Raw genomic sequence first — 15804 nt, 5'->3', positions numbered from 1 at the left:
TTTTTGCAATTTCTGAAAAATAATAAAAACAAGAATAAGCAAAAAAAAAATTTAAAAATTTTAGAAATAAAGAAAAACGAGAAAATAAAACAAGTAAAAAGTGGAAAAGAAAGTTTACAAATATATAGCCGAAATCAACTTTTAAAGAATTGAAGCGAAATATGTCGAGCGATCAGTTCATTTAAGTCCCTTAAAATTGTGGAGCCGAAATAAGCAGAGCGTTCGGTTCATTTTGGTTCCCTAAAATTACGGAACAGAAATAGACCGAGCGTTTGCTCTATTTCGCTTGTCTATTTTTCAGATAGAGGGTTGAGGATTCGGTACCGACTCTGCTTCCATCATTCCCAAACCTTGCAAAATTTTATTGAAGCTTGCTTCTGGTAAGGCTTTAGTGAAGATGTCAGCTAGTTGGTCTGAGGACCTAACAACCTGAACTTCCACGTTTCCGTCTTCAACGTGGTCTTTGATGAAATGGTACCTGAGTGCAATATGCTTTTTCATTGAGTGTTGCACTGGGTTGTGACATATTCTTATTACACTTTCAGAGTCATAATAGAGAGGAATCTTCTTCATACTCAGCCCATAGTCCCTAAGTTGACTTTGTATCCAGATCACTTGTGAGGTGCATGAGGCGGCAACTATGTACTCAGCTTCGGCTGTTAAGAGAGACACACATGTCTGCTTCTTAGACTGCCAGCTAACAAGTTTACCATCAAGGAAATGGCATCCTCCCGTTGTGCTCTTTCGATCTATACTGCATCTTCCAAGATCAGCATCAGAAAAGGCTTGAACAAAGAACCCGGCCTTTGCTGGATACCAGAGACCGAGCGATGAGGTTCGCTTCAGATAGAGAAAAATATTCTTCACTGCCACCATGCGAGGTTCTCTAGGATTTTCTTGAAACCTAGCACAATAACAAACATAAAACATAATATCTGGTCTACTAGTTGTTAGATACATGAGAGACCCTGTCATTTGACGATAGAGTGTCACGTCAATGGCAGGTTTTTCCAGAGATGGTGTTAACTTAGTACCAAACACCACGGGAACCTTCACCTTTGAATCTCCCATCATACCAAATTTTTCCAACAAGTTCTTTGTGTAGGCCTCCTGGTTGATGAAGATGCCTTCTGGTCCCTATCTTATATTTAATCCAAGAAAAAAGTTAATTGGACCCATTGCGCTCATTTCAAATTTAGTCTCCATCAGCTTCCTGAATTCAGCTGTTAAGCTAGGATTCGTCGAGCCAAAGATGATATCATTGGCATAAATCTGAAATATCATTAGATGTTCGCCTTCTTTCTTGCGAAAGAAGGTTGGGTTAACCAAAACTTGCTTGAATTTTGACATTTTTAGAAAGCGAGTTAATGTTTCATACTAGGCCCTTGGTGCTTGCTTCAGACCATACACAGCTTTATCCAACACATAGTTGTGATGAGGGTATTTCTCATTCACGAATCCAGGAGGTTGCTCAAGATACACCGTTTCTTCTAGCTCTCCATTCAAGAATGTGCATTTTATGTCCATTTGGAAAACTTCGAAATTTTTATGAGCAACATATGCTAGAAAGATTCTGACCGATTCCAATCTTGCTACAGGAGCGAAGGTCTCCTCATAGTCTATCCCTTCTTCTTGGCAATATCCCTTTACCACCAACCGAGCCTTATTGCGAATGACGTTTCCCTCTTTATCCATCTTGTTCCTGAAGACCAATTTTAAGCCGACCACAGACACATCCTTTGGTGTGGGAATCAGTCTCCAAACTCGATTACATTCAAACTCATGGGGTTTATCTTGCATTGCCTGTACCCAATCGGCATGATCAAGTGCAGCATTGACCGTCTTCGGTTCAATTTTAGAGACAAACGAATTAAACATGCAGAATTCAACATGAGAGAATAATGCAGTTTGCTTCGCTTTCAATTGAGAGCATGTGAAAACTCGCTCAGATGATTCACCAATTATCTGTGTTTGGGGATGATCCTTAGTCCATTTTTTCAGAGGAGGGCAGTTCGGGTCATAAACAGGATCCAACTCTACATTAACCTCTTCTTCAAAGTCTGATTGATCATCTTCGTCATTTGTATTTGCATTCTCCCCCTCAAATGGCGAAGCGTATCCCATGTCAGGTTCAAGAGTCTCTCCCTCGGTTGGAGTGGGATGCTCCCCTGCAGATGGAGTTGGGTTCTCCCCCTCGACTGGACCATCATGAGTTGGATTTGGATACTCCCCCTTGATTGGCAGTTCGGCTGTGTTGGTGACAGATGGACCCTCCCCCTCGAACATTGAGCTGTTTTTAGGAGGATCTACTGAGGGTTGACTCTCAGCTAGTTTAGGAGGATCTTTTTCCATATCTTTTGCAGCTTCATCGATAATCTTCTTCAGATGGTCGATTTTGTTGTCTGCTGCTTTCGCCTCTGAGAGTATAGCCTTTTCTGGTTCATCGAACAGCCTTATATACTCTTCGAACAAGTTGGAAATTGGGACCGAGACTTGTCCTGATTCTGGAAATATTTCCCCCATGGTGCTATCGAATGTTTGGACTTTCTTCATGTAGTTGTCATCAAAAGTTATGTAGTAGGTTTCTTCAATCCGTTTGAGTGTTTATTCAAAACCCTATAAGCCTTTGAGGTGAGTGAATAACCAAGAAAGATGCCCTCATCGGCTTTGACGTCGAATTTGTTTCGGTTCTCTTTGGAGTTGAAAATGAAGCATCTGAAACCGAACACGTGGAAAAACTTGACGTTGGGCTTTCGATTGTTCAGAATCTCATACGGAGTGATTGAGAATCGCTTGTTAAGCAAGGATCGGTTCTAAATATAGCACGTAGCTGCAACAGCATCAGCCTAGAAATATAACATAAGAGAAGCGAAGCTCAACATGGTTCTGGCTACCTCACACAAGGAACGGTTTCGTCTTTCAACAATTACATTTTTTTTGTGGTGTATAAGGATCTGAGAAGTTATGAGATACTCTTTTTTCGGTTAGAAAGTCTTCAAACTGTTTGTTCTTGAACTTAAGCCCATTATCGCTTAGAACGTTCCTCACCACCTTTCGCAGTTGAATTTCGACTTGTTTGATAAAAGCTTTCAACTTAGGAGTCGCTTCTGATTTCTGTTTAAGAAAGAAAACCTAGGTGAAGCGTGAAAAATCATCTACTATTACAAGAATGAACTTACTAACACCGATGCTTTCTATAGCCGAAGGTCCACATAAGTCAATATGCAGATGTTCGAGAGCTTCAATGATCTTGGTATTGATACGTGTAGGATGGCTTTTTCGGCTTTATTTGCCCATCTCGCATGCAGCACATAGATGTTCCTTATCAAACTTGAGAACTGGAAGACCTCGAACATGATCACCAAGAACCAACTTATTAATATCTTTGAAGTTCAGGTGCGGTAAGCAACGATGCCATAACCAACTTTCATCAGAATTCGCCTTGGATAATAGGCAAATTGCTAGTCTTCCTCGAATTGGGTTGAGGTTTAGAGGATACATTTCTCCCTTTCGTTCAAACTTCAACAAAACCCTTTTGGATTGCTTCTCAATAATTTCCGATCCCTTATCAACAAATGAAACTTTCAGTCCAGTTCCCACAACCAATTGAGATACACTAATGAGGTTATGTTGTAGTCCTTCTACGTACGCTACTTTTTGAATTGTGAACTCTCCGTTGGTTATCATCCCATATCCTTTGATTATACCATAAGAGTTATTGCCATATTTGACACATCCACCATCCTTAAGGGACCGAAACTCCCTTAGCTCTTCCTTCCTCCCTATCATGTGATGTGAGCAACCACTGTCTATATACCATTCATCGTCGAACTCCTCGTCACTTATAACCTGCGAATTCAAGCAGATTTAGGAACCCAAAGTCTCTTGGGCCCTGGTGAGTCTTTTATAAAAAAAGGAACAGCAACAGAAAGATCAACAAGATAAGTTCTTTTTATTAGAGTGGTTTGGTCTTTTCTTTTGATGGTGCACACTTTTATTTTATTTTTGTCTTATTTAAATTGTAGTGTACCAGTTGGTGTTTTGTCAGTTGGAATTTTAATTTGATCCCTAGGGTTAGCTAACCTTTTCTTATTATTGATGTCAAAATTTGACACAAGCTTTCCCTTCCCTTTAACATCCTTTGCTGAACAAGGCTTTTGTTGAGAAGCACCGAAACTTGACTTTCGATTTTCAGCCTTAGTGTTTGGACTGAAACAGGATGTTCGGTTCTGAGCTTTGTTGTTGAAACCGAGACTGGATATTCGGTTCTGTCTTTTGGTGTTGGAACTGAAACTGGACATGCGGTTTTGAGCTCTGGAATAATAGGAGCTCGGACTGAAATTTTCCTTTCTTTTGATCTCTGGCTTGTCATTTTCTTTGACATTTGCTTCTTTCTTGGAGGGAACATGGTTAGGGATTTAAGATTGCCAAAACATTTTTCTCTCATTCAGATTCTTCATATATCTCTGATTTCTTTGGCGTTTCTGTTCAGCCAGCTGCTTTTGAGATTTATGAATGTTGAAGCTTGATTTTGGCTTCTCCTTTTCAGCTTTGGTTGTTTTTGAAGATACATTGGGTGTATTCTTCGGCTCTTCTGGTATCTTTTTTGTCCCACTTGAGCTTGGTTTGTCAAAGATTGAGGGTCTGTTAATGGGTTCAGCAACATATCTACATTTTACCATCCACGAGGTTCACTCCGATAAGCCGACGGTTTCGTCTGCATTATCGATAGGGGGGACCAGAGCGAAAGAATGATTCAAACACTAGACGATATGCTGAGGGCATGTACCCTGGATTTCCAAGGTAACTGGGATGAGCACTTACCTCTGGTAAAATTTTCCTACAACAATAGTTTCCACTCGAGCGTCAAGATGGCGCTTTATCAAGCTTTGTATGGACAGAAGTGTCGTACGCCGTCTTGTTGGCTTAAGGATGGAGAAAAGCAGTTTATGGGCCCCGAGATAGTCCATGAGACTGCTGACAAATTGAAGGTGATTAGGGAAAGGGTGTTAGCAGCTCAGGATCATTAGAAGAGCTATGCTAATAAGAAAAGACGATCGATGACATTCGAAGTTTAAGATTCTATTCTGCTTAAAGTCACACTGTGGAAGGGACTTATAAGATTCGGGAAATGAGTAAAGTTGAGTCCAAGGTTTATTGGACTGTTCAAAGTTCTTTAGAAGATTGGGAACCAAGCTTACAAGCTCGCATTACCCGAAGAACTAGATGGTATTCATAACACCTTTCATGTATGTTATTTGAGGAAGTTCACGGGAGAAGTTCCCGACATAATTCCAATCTCAGAATTACGAATGTATGAGAATAAGAGGCCAATCAAAGAGCCCGAGGCAATCATTGACCGTAAGACTAAGAAGTTACGACGCAAGATGGTCGATTTAACGCTAGTCCATTGGAAACATTCTAATGGGCCGAATCTCACATGGGAAACAGAAAGTGACATTATGAGTCGCTACCCACATCTATTTGTTGATGCATGATTCCGGGACGGAATCATCTTAAGGGATAGAGAATTGTAACGCCTGTGTTTCTGGGCTAAGCATTAGTAGATGATGTAATAGTCTAGGTCAACCAATGTAACTCATTTTGAAATAATAAAGATGAATTATTTGAGTATTATGTGAATTATGTGAATTTATGTGCTTTATACTTAATTATAAAAGTATAATAATTAAAGGATAAAAAAAGCATCAAAATTAAAGTATGAGATAAACCTGATATCGATTCATAAATATGTAGTGGTCGAAAAAAAGATTCTAGGTATATAAAGAACGTCGAAATCCGAGTTATAACGAAGAAGTTATGACCTGTCGATGTTTTACGGCAAAACCGGCACGACACCGGGAAACGTAAATAGTGAAGTTACGATAGAAGACTTTTTATCCTTATCAATCTAAAAAAAATTTGTAGTATACATTAAACCGAGAGCATGCATAAAAAAATGCCCAAATCTGACTTTGTATGAGGAAGTTATGATTTTTCTAAGATTTGGCTTAGCAGTGCACAGCCCGAGACTCGAATTTTAGATCGAGCGGTTTTTCGCCAACGCGACCTAAATGAGAGTTGAAGATCTCATTAATAGGAACTCAAATATAAAAAGACAGATGAAAACGGATTCCATATGAAGAAGTTACGAATTTTAAACAGTCATTTAACAGTATAATCTCCTCCTGCTGTTAAATTTAAGATCGGTCGAGAATTAGCCGATGGAGTCAAAATAAAAGCTGCAAATTTTATTTTTACCTACGCGTGGATATATAGAACGTCAAAAAAAGAGCTCGTATGAGAAAGTTACGGATTTTAGAAGTCGGAAGTATGATGTGCGAAAATGGGTGACGTGGCACAATACTGACCATTGCTTTCTCCCCATGACTTTCCACCAGATGGTGACATGTGGCACCAAGATGAGTTATATTTCACCCTATAAATACAACCCCTTCCACCCTCATTTCTTCACACCTTTCCCATTCTTTCTTCTCTATACTCTCTCTATAAACCTCCCAAACCCACCCCCACCCCCCCCCCTAAGCCCTAGGGAACACCCCTAGCGCTAGAAGAAAGCCCCAGAACGCTCGACGGCTCCTAGAAGAAGAGCTTTTCGGCTCAGAAAGGCTGCTCCAGGGAAGCCTGATTTTTAATAAAAACCCTCTATAAGTGAGATACGTCTACCATACATTAAATATAGCTTATATATAAATATAATATCATTATTATAAATAAGATTTATCAGTGATTCAAAGTCGTTATGCTGATTGATCTACTTACAGGAATGATGTCTAGGTTGTGATTTAGTGAGCTGTTTAAAGTGGGATTTCCAAACAATATACTTCGTATACCAAACAGACCTTACCTCCGATATGATCCTACTTGGTTGTTCCTTACTTGATAGATTATGAAGTAGACTCTGAGTTAATGACGAATCTAGACTAATAACTAGTCGCAATAAATATTAGACTAAAATCTAGTGGTAATAATACTAGGTTTCATCGAAAGAAATCATATTGTTAAGAAGCGAAGCGCTGCTCGAATTCGATTTGTCACTTTAACAAGTGAGTGCATAGTTACTTTCATCTTACACATAGATATGAAGTATTTTATATAAATTACATGCTAAGTGTACATATTGTCTGTATACTTGCTATCTATGTTGGATGAATGATTTTTATACATGTTTTAAATGATTTAAACTGTATATGTATTTTATATCTACAAAATGTGTTGGTTAAAACATGGGTAGATGTAATAGACGATGTGTGATAAAATGATGAGAGGCCTCGATGTTTTAAGATGATCCAATCATCTAGCGGAGTATAGATGACAACCACGGGCTATTCTAGACAGTCTAGTGGAACGCTAGCAGACTCGCAACCTGTAGGTGTTTATTTGAACTTAGTGTTCACCAGCAGTACTCCATCCCGCACATGGTTGCCTTATTTGACATAAATTGCTGAGGAACCCCCGAATCAGTGTTGTCACCCCGATGAAAGTCCTTAGACTAGGTCCCTTGTGTTAGATGTTTTAGGGACGTAAAGTGAGGATAACAGGAACGGGTAATTGGGTTTGCTTGGTTTGATAAAGTTAATAAATTTATTTATTATGGGTTGAAAACCCTAGGTGATCACCAGGCTCCCAAGCCTGACCCACTCAGTTTCTTGTATTACAGGTAGTGGCACACGAGCATAGATATGATATTGGGATGAGGGATTACGGATTATAGGCCTGTAAATACAAAATAATGTAGTAAGGCTTATATTGTACTGTTTATGCTTTTGATCTGTATCGAACATGATGTCCCGATGTTTTTAACGAAATACATTTCTTCAAAAATGCTTTGATAAATCTTTATCATATTTTCTTTTGGAAACAAGTTCCGCAACACTTTTCTTTAAAATGTTACTTTGATTTTTAGACAAGCATAAACAAAATCGGTCTTTTCTTGCCATAAAAATGGGGATGTCACAATTAGAACCAGAGTCTCCTTGAGGGAGAACATGAATTTGTGTATAGATCTATACGGGACTGACAATCCCATGCACAAACTTTTAGCTACAGTTGGAACGTGTCATAACTAGCATTTTAGGGCTAGAAAATTATTGCCATGTGTAATTGACTTCTATTGTATCTTGTAACACTAAGTATGATGTTATACAAGTTGTTCATTCAAAAACGTCAATTCGGATCAAAACTCACTCGTGCAAGCTCTAAACCTAATTCAATACACTACATTCACTAAACTTTGGGCTTGTAACCCTAACTTCCCACTTCAAGCCTCTTATTGGACCAAGATTCTCTTATTGGGCCTAATGGGCCTGTAAACCCTTGACTTGATTCTTTTGGGCTATGAATCCTCATTTGGGACGTAGTTGGACCTACATTCATTAAGCAATAGCATATTGGGCCATAAAACTCTTCATGGGCCTTATTGGGCCGAAAACCACTCAACTTGTCTCTAAGAGCCGAAAACCCATTTCTCTTTCTCTTATTGGGCCTAATGGGCCTGTAAACCCTTGACTTGATTCTTTTGGGCTATGAATCCTCATTTGGGACGTAGTTGGACCTACATTCATTAAGCAATAGCATATTGGGCCATAAAACTCTTCATGGGCCTTATTGGGCCGAAAACCACTCAACTTGTCTCTAAGAGCCGAAAACCCATTTCTTTTACTCTTTTGGGATGTAAACGTGTATGTGGGCCCAATGGGCCGAAAAATTTCTTATTGGGCTTTATATTTTCGGTTGATATTCAATTCAAGCCTAATATTCCTTTTCTTTTCACCCCCTCACCTTATTCTCGGTTATATAAATAAAAAAAGAGAAATTGAATTAATTTAAATTAGTGACACCTTATTGTTATTTAAAGGTTATCCATTCAATTTGTCTCACATATTTCTAAGTTCCAACCCTCTAATCCTCCATGTAATGACCAAGATAATCCCCTCTCTCTTCTCTCCTTAAAATTCTCGGCCTAAGGCCATTCCTTCCCTCACAAAATATCTCAAACTTCATTCCACTCCTAATTTCCTCTCAGAACTTCATGAAATCACCTCACTTTCTATTACAAATGTCGTGACCTTGGTGTGGGATTTCAAGAAGCTTTACATCAAGTATCATCATCTGGTAAGTCTTTAACTAAACTCGAGTTGATTTATTCCATTTTATGCTAGATCATTCCTCATAAACACTTTGTTTTTGTGATCATGCTCTTAGAACTCTCTAGGATTCGAAAACTCATCTCAAAGAAACTTCCAAGGCCGAAAACACCTTCATTCTCTTTCATTTCTTCATCAAAACCGATCCATCACCAAGGTGAGCTTCATACCCCCTTGTTTTCGAGTTTTACTACCTTTTTGGGGGAGAGTACAAGCTAGTTTTGTGGTTAATCTTAGTATTATACATGCATGTGTGTATTTTTCATGATATATTGTGTTTATGCCATGTAAACATGATAAACACGAAATACCATCCAAATTTTGGTGTTATTTGAAAATAAACTATTTGAAGTAACATTACATAAGGTTGAAAGGATTAAACATGTAAAATTTTCTAGAAAAACAAAGAAAGAATGCAAAAAGGGCCATATTTGACAATAAAGATAAACAAGATGGGCTTTTGGTGTCATTTTTGGCTTTAGTGGGCTTAACTTGATAATTCATGGTTATTTAGGCCTAAAGTGTTAATATTTCATAAAAATGGGCATTATTTTACATCCCATGGTTTAGTGGATCTAAAATGTTAATTTTGATAAAAATGGGCCTTATTTGACAATTTACGGTTTTATGGGCCCAAAAGTGCCATTTCTTATAAAAAGAAGGCCTTAAATAAAAATATACAGTTGATCTGGGCCTAAAGTGTAAATTTTCCATAAAAATGGGCTTTATTTGGAAACTTACAGTTTCATGGACTAAAAATGTCATTTTATTCCAAAATGGGCCTTTATTGTAAATTCTCGTCTTAATGAGCCAAAAATGTCATTTTTAACAAAAATGGGCCTCAAATACCCATTTACATGCTTATTGGGCCTTGTATACTCATTACATGTTTATTGGGCCTCAAATACCCATTTACATGCTTATTGGGCCGTGTATACTCATTACATGTTTATTGGGCCTTACATACCCATTTACATGCTTACTGGGCCTTGTATACTCATTAAATGTTTATTGGACCTCACATACCTATTTACATGCTTATTGGGCCTTGTATTCTCATTTCATGTTAATGGGCCTTAAATACCGATTTGCTTCCTTATTGGGCCTATACGACACATTCCATGTTGATCGGGTCGATAACATTAAATATATGACATTTTGATATGAACAAACATATTTTTATTACCGATGATTTGTGTTCAAAATACATACACGAAACATTATTTAAAGCGCTGAATGATGTGATACAATATTCGCGTAAACTTAGTTAAGGCTCTTGTGAGACATTCCTTCATCCGTACCTACCTAGTGTACACCATAAGTCCTGTAGTTATAACCAGAGTCTCTTGGAGTGAGAGCACAAAATTTTTGTATAGATCAATATGGAGTTGATATCCCACACCTGAGCTATTCGCTACAGCAAGACTAGGCTAGTCTAGGGTGACAAATGTCTTACCTAGCGCGACGCCTGAAGAACATCATGACAGGCATAACAGTCATATCTAGTATGGTTATAACGACCCACATAGCGATTAACAACATAATAAATTTACGGAATACACATACTATACTTTTGATACATGTACGAACTATACATTTCTACAACACTCGGGTCTTATGGTTTTACGACTACAACTCTTTTACAAGCAGAAAATATCAGATTTTCTGGAAACTACATATACAGTTTACAAACAACAAAAAATATAGGATTTTCTGGAATTCTCTCTCTTTATACATTGTCAAAACCAGAACACACATGCTTTAATACAATATTTGAAACAAAACTCTTAACTACTTTTACGGAAAATATCATATTTTTCTTGTGTTTACAAATGATACAAAACTTTTCATACAAACATGCTTATGAACTCACCAACATTATATATGTTGACGTTTTCAAAATAACTTGTATTCTCAGGAACTCGTTAAGCAGGTCGGTCATCAAGAACATGTGGACTTTTGTTGTATTTTTGCTTTCATCATACATTTAATACTTTGGCATGTAATTTTGTGAACAATACAATGATGTAAAACCTGTATGTTGTATTACTGAATGTATGGTGATGATGTTTTATATGATTCATTTATATACACTGTCATGATATTACAAGATGAAGTCACCTGCCCCCGGAAGTTTTGTTGGGGTGCAAAGTTATTCATTCATGACTTTGTAATGTTTGACTTTTGTAAAACCCACTTGCATGTGGAGTATTATCCTTGTGACACATGAGAGATAGAGAGTGAGAGAGAGACATGTAAACACCTCTATATAAGGTGGGTTCATACCACTTGTAGAGGTGTGCTTGAGAGATGTAGAAGTGAGTGTGTAAGTGTGTGTTAATTATGTAGTCTAGATCTAGATCTTTTTTGTAACACCATATACATTCAATATATCTCTTAAACACCACTACAATTAGTATCAGAGCTTGGTTTTCACGATCAACGTGACTTTTGAAGAAAGATTCTCGGTTTGGAAATTTTTGTCGCAATTTGATCAATTTTGGTGAGTCTCTCACTATGATCTCTCATAATATTTGGATTCGTGCTTTGCGTTCTTGTTTTTGATCGTTTTGATTCATTGGATCTAATTCGTTTCAAACCTCATTGTTGATCCAATCAATTTTTGTTTAGATCAAATTCAAATCAAAAACAAAATAAAATTTACTAAATCAATGATCGATATATGATCCATAACTTTGAGCCCAAAATCTCGATCCATTACTGTTCATTCAACCAAATTGAAGCCCAAACTTGTAATCCAACTGATAGATTCGATGTATCTGATTGTATTCGCATATCCGACATCTATTTTCTTGTTCTAGCAAATCGATAATCACGATCTTGTATGTTGAATCGAAAGTCGATTGTATCAAATCAGTTTCGTTGATGGATATTAATCATTGTTTTTCTCTCGATTTATCTAGTCTTGAATCGATCCGATTGCCTTTGATATTGATACTTTATCGATCATTCATAATCAGTTGTTCTTCAGCACTTAATCTCGACTTCTCATTGTATTTTTTCTCGATTGATGTTGAATGTATATCTGATAATGAGTGTCGATTACTTATGATTTGGAATGTGATGAACTCGATTTTATACAAGTTCCAGTGAAGAAGTCGGAAATTGATCTTTTGATTTTGATGAAATTGTTGATCAAGAACACTTGAATGTGTGAAGAACTGTTGAAGGAACACATTTTGATCAGAAATTGTTTTGAAAAGTTATCAATTTGTTGTTTGTTGACTGAAGAACTGAAAGTCAAAACAAAAAGTCCAAATTGTTGTTCTTGGTTCAACTTGTACACACGCTTCACTAAGTTGTACAATTGGATTATCATCGTGTGATTCTGGGATTTGGTTTGTTGGTTTGAAATCGAGATCTGATTGTTCGTATGGGAAGATAATTTCGATTATTGATGAACGAAGGGCTATCGTGTGGTTTAATGGATATGTGATAATCAAGTGGTTGATCTGGAAATGCGAATTTGATTTTGAAAATCGATTAATTGGTTTGAATGCCAAGAATATTCGCATCTGGGTCTCACGAATAATGTTCGCATTTGATGACTGGATTGGTATAAAAGTGTTTCATTCGCATATAAGGATATGATATGGTTCGCAATTTGGAAGTCAAACAGGAAGCTCATTCGCAATCTATGATGTTTTGGAGAAATTCGCATTTGGGTCTCAATTTTGAGTTTGCATTTGGTTACAGAGATCACTTGGGTTCGCATATGAAATTAGTTGAGTTCGCATCTGGATCTTCATTGAGTTCGCATATGAGGTTAATTGATTTTGATTTCGCAAGCTTGGAGTCAGAGATCTGGATTGTGTTCGCATCTATAGAATGCGAAGAGAATTTAATGGTGATATTCAGTTCGCATTTGGTGAGACAAGTATGTGGTTGATGATTTTTGGTTGGTTCGCATTTGAAGTCAGTAAGTTTCGCATCTGGGTTCGCATCTGGGTTTCTCAAACAACTAAAATGCGAATCTTAGACAACTGATTAATTTCTGAGTTAATGCCAATGAAGACAACTGAAATGCGAATGAACTCAAAGACGGATGGATACAAGAAGCGAAAGAGGTGTGAATGAAAATGCGAAGTGTTTACTGTATAAATGCGAATTGGGGAAGAAAGCTAATAGTTTCGCATTTGGTCCCTCATCTTTTCATGAAATAATTCAAATGGACTAACTTCGCAAATGAGGTCATAAAATGATGAAATTGTAGAATTTTCAAATCTAGTCCCTGCAGTTTGTGCGAATTTACACATTTTACCCAGTTTCGCAAATGGGAGTATGTTTCGCATATTTGACTGTTTGAGGCGCAACGGGTCACTGCAGAATTTTGAAATTGACAATTTCTACCCATTTTTGAGAAATTTTGTCAAAGGCGATCCGTGAACGATGATAAAAATTCATTATTTTTTGGGTTTTCCGGATTGAAGCACAATGTTTATGCCACATGTTAAGGGGGAGTTTTGACACGAAAAATTCCGAATAGAGCACGTTCTTTTTCCTTTGGAGTTTTATAATCAAATTTCGATTATAAAAAGGGGGAGAAGTTTAATATGGAAATTCGAACTTGAATTTTTCATATTATGCGGATTTGAAGACCGAAGTGATCTTGAAGTTTTGAAGCCACGGGATGATGCAATTGGAAGTTCGGAAGTGATGTATTCGAAATGGGTTTGGAATTATTGAAGATTTTTGGGGTGTGTTTTTATGCGCAACTTTAGGGTGATTATTTGGAGTTTGGAATACTCTTGATCATTTGTTGTTGCTCGGATTGTATTGTCTCACATCCTAGAGCCCAAATTGAAGAGTCATGGAAGAATTGAAGATTGAAGTTCGTTTCGACATGTGTCACCTTTGAGGCTCGAACCGCATAGTGCTTGATTTTGGAAGATTTGAAGTGGGTCATTCATTCCTAACTTTGAGGGGGAGAATGTTGGGGTGCAAAGTTATTCATTCATGACTTTGTAATGTTTGACTTTTGTAAAACCCACTTGCATGTGGAGTATTAGCCTTGTGACACATGAGAGATAGAGAGTGAGAGAGAGACATGTAAACACCTCTATATAAGGTGGGTTCATACCACTTGTAGAGGTGTGCTTGAGAGATGTAGAAGTGAGTGTGTAAGTGTGTGTTAATTATGTAGTCTAGATCTAGTCCTTTTTTGTAACACCATATACATTCAATATACCTCTTAAACACCCAAATCACCATGTTCAATTGTGCAAGCTTTAATTCCGCATGCCAAACCATGTTCTTTGTCACTACAAGCTTCCGTCGTTCTGGTTCGAGGTGCGATAGAACGGAAGTTCTCGGGTAACAAATGTCATTTCATTTCGACGCCTGAAGAACGTCATGTAGTCCACTAGTCATTTTATCATGGTTATGAATCACTCACAATATGAATTAACTAAAATGTTTAGTTTACGAGAAATCTATAATTTCAAATGGTTTTATTTTAAAAATATAATTACACTACACTACTTTTGTAGTACCATGAACTCACATTTTAGAAAGGACCCTTAATGCTAACTTTATGATTCCTTAGTTTATACATTAGGGTTATACATAAATAATATCTGATAGGCAGTTGAATGTGTGAATTCCGCTTTTCTTCCTGTTCCTTGTTTGGCTGTGGGCTTAGGGAAGAACCACACATTCTACTGTCTATTCAATCTGGATTATATATAACTTTTATACACTAAGTGATCGTAGAAGGAACTAGTACGGGTCACATTACTTACAGATTTATTTACTAAGAAAATATAGGATTTTCTTGAGGAACATACTAAGGTTTTCAAGAAACAACGCACATACTTTCTAATACACAATGCTTATGAAATCACCAACTTAAATGTTAATACACTTTCAGAACCACTTGTATTCTCAGGAAACTAGTAGACTGGTACATGCACAGGTTTCAAGAAGACGGAGCATAGTAGCTTTAAGTCTTAGTTTTTGCTATTTACTTTTGGAGTCAATCAAACTGTGATTTGAATACAATGTAAACACTATATTATTAATACAATGGTTGTTGTTGCTTTATTAATAATATTCAATTGTTGTGATACGCACTACAAGAAAAAGTCGAAATAACTACGGAAAAATTATGTAGCTAAAACATGATATTCCGTAGTTAAAATCAATTAGCAACAGAATTTGCTATGGATCCATTATGTAGGAAAATTCTTCGTTAGTAAAGGTTCGTTATGGAATCCATAGCACGTTCGCAATAGAATTTACAACGGACTTATTTCATAGAAAACTTGCTATGGACTACATCCGTAGCAACATCGTAGAAAATTAAATACAATTTATTTCCATAGCAAGTTCATAGTGAATTAACTACGCCCCAATCCATAGTAAATTTGTCGCAAATTAACTACAAACTAAATTCGTAGCTAGTTTCTATAGCAAATCCACTATGGGTAATGGCATAGCTAGTAATCTGTAGTAAATTTACTATGACTTAATTCTGTTACAAACTAACGTGCCCTACAAGTTTGTGACTGGGATGCTGAGGATCACAAACAAGGTGTGAATAACCATTCAAATGGACTTGGTACTCTTAATGTTACAATTCACCTAATCAATGTGTCGGTTAACCACACGTGCTCCA

At 37.1% G+C, this 15804-nt stretch overlaps 1 protein-coding gene across 1 annotated transcript; it reads right to left on the bottom strand.

The window, feature by feature from the left end:
- Positions 1-863: 863 nt before the first annotated feature.
- On the bottom strand, positions 864-2523 carry LOC145089425 (uncharacterized). The gene is made up of 3 exons (XM_079027864.1): positions 1942-2523; positions 1404-1842; positions 864-904 (listed from the first exon to the last, which is right to left on the bottom strand). Exons 1-3 carry the CDS (start codon positions 2521-2523, stop codon positions 864-866), a joined length of 1062 nt encoding a protein of 353 aa, XP_078883990.1.
- Between the last annotated feature and the right edge of the window lie 13281 nt (positions 2524-15804).

Source organism: Lactuca serriola, chromosome 2 (genome assembly GCF_051521515.1).
Source record: "Lactuca serriola cultivar US96UC23 chromosome 2, Lser_US96UC23_V15, whole genome shotgun sequence".
Lineage (NCBI taxonomy): Eukaryota > Viridiplantae > Streptophyta > Magnoliopsida > Asterales > Asteraceae > Lactuca > Lactuca serriola.
The sequence above is the reverse complement of the archived record's forward strand: the minus strand, read 5'-3'. Positions and strand labels throughout refer to the sequence as shown.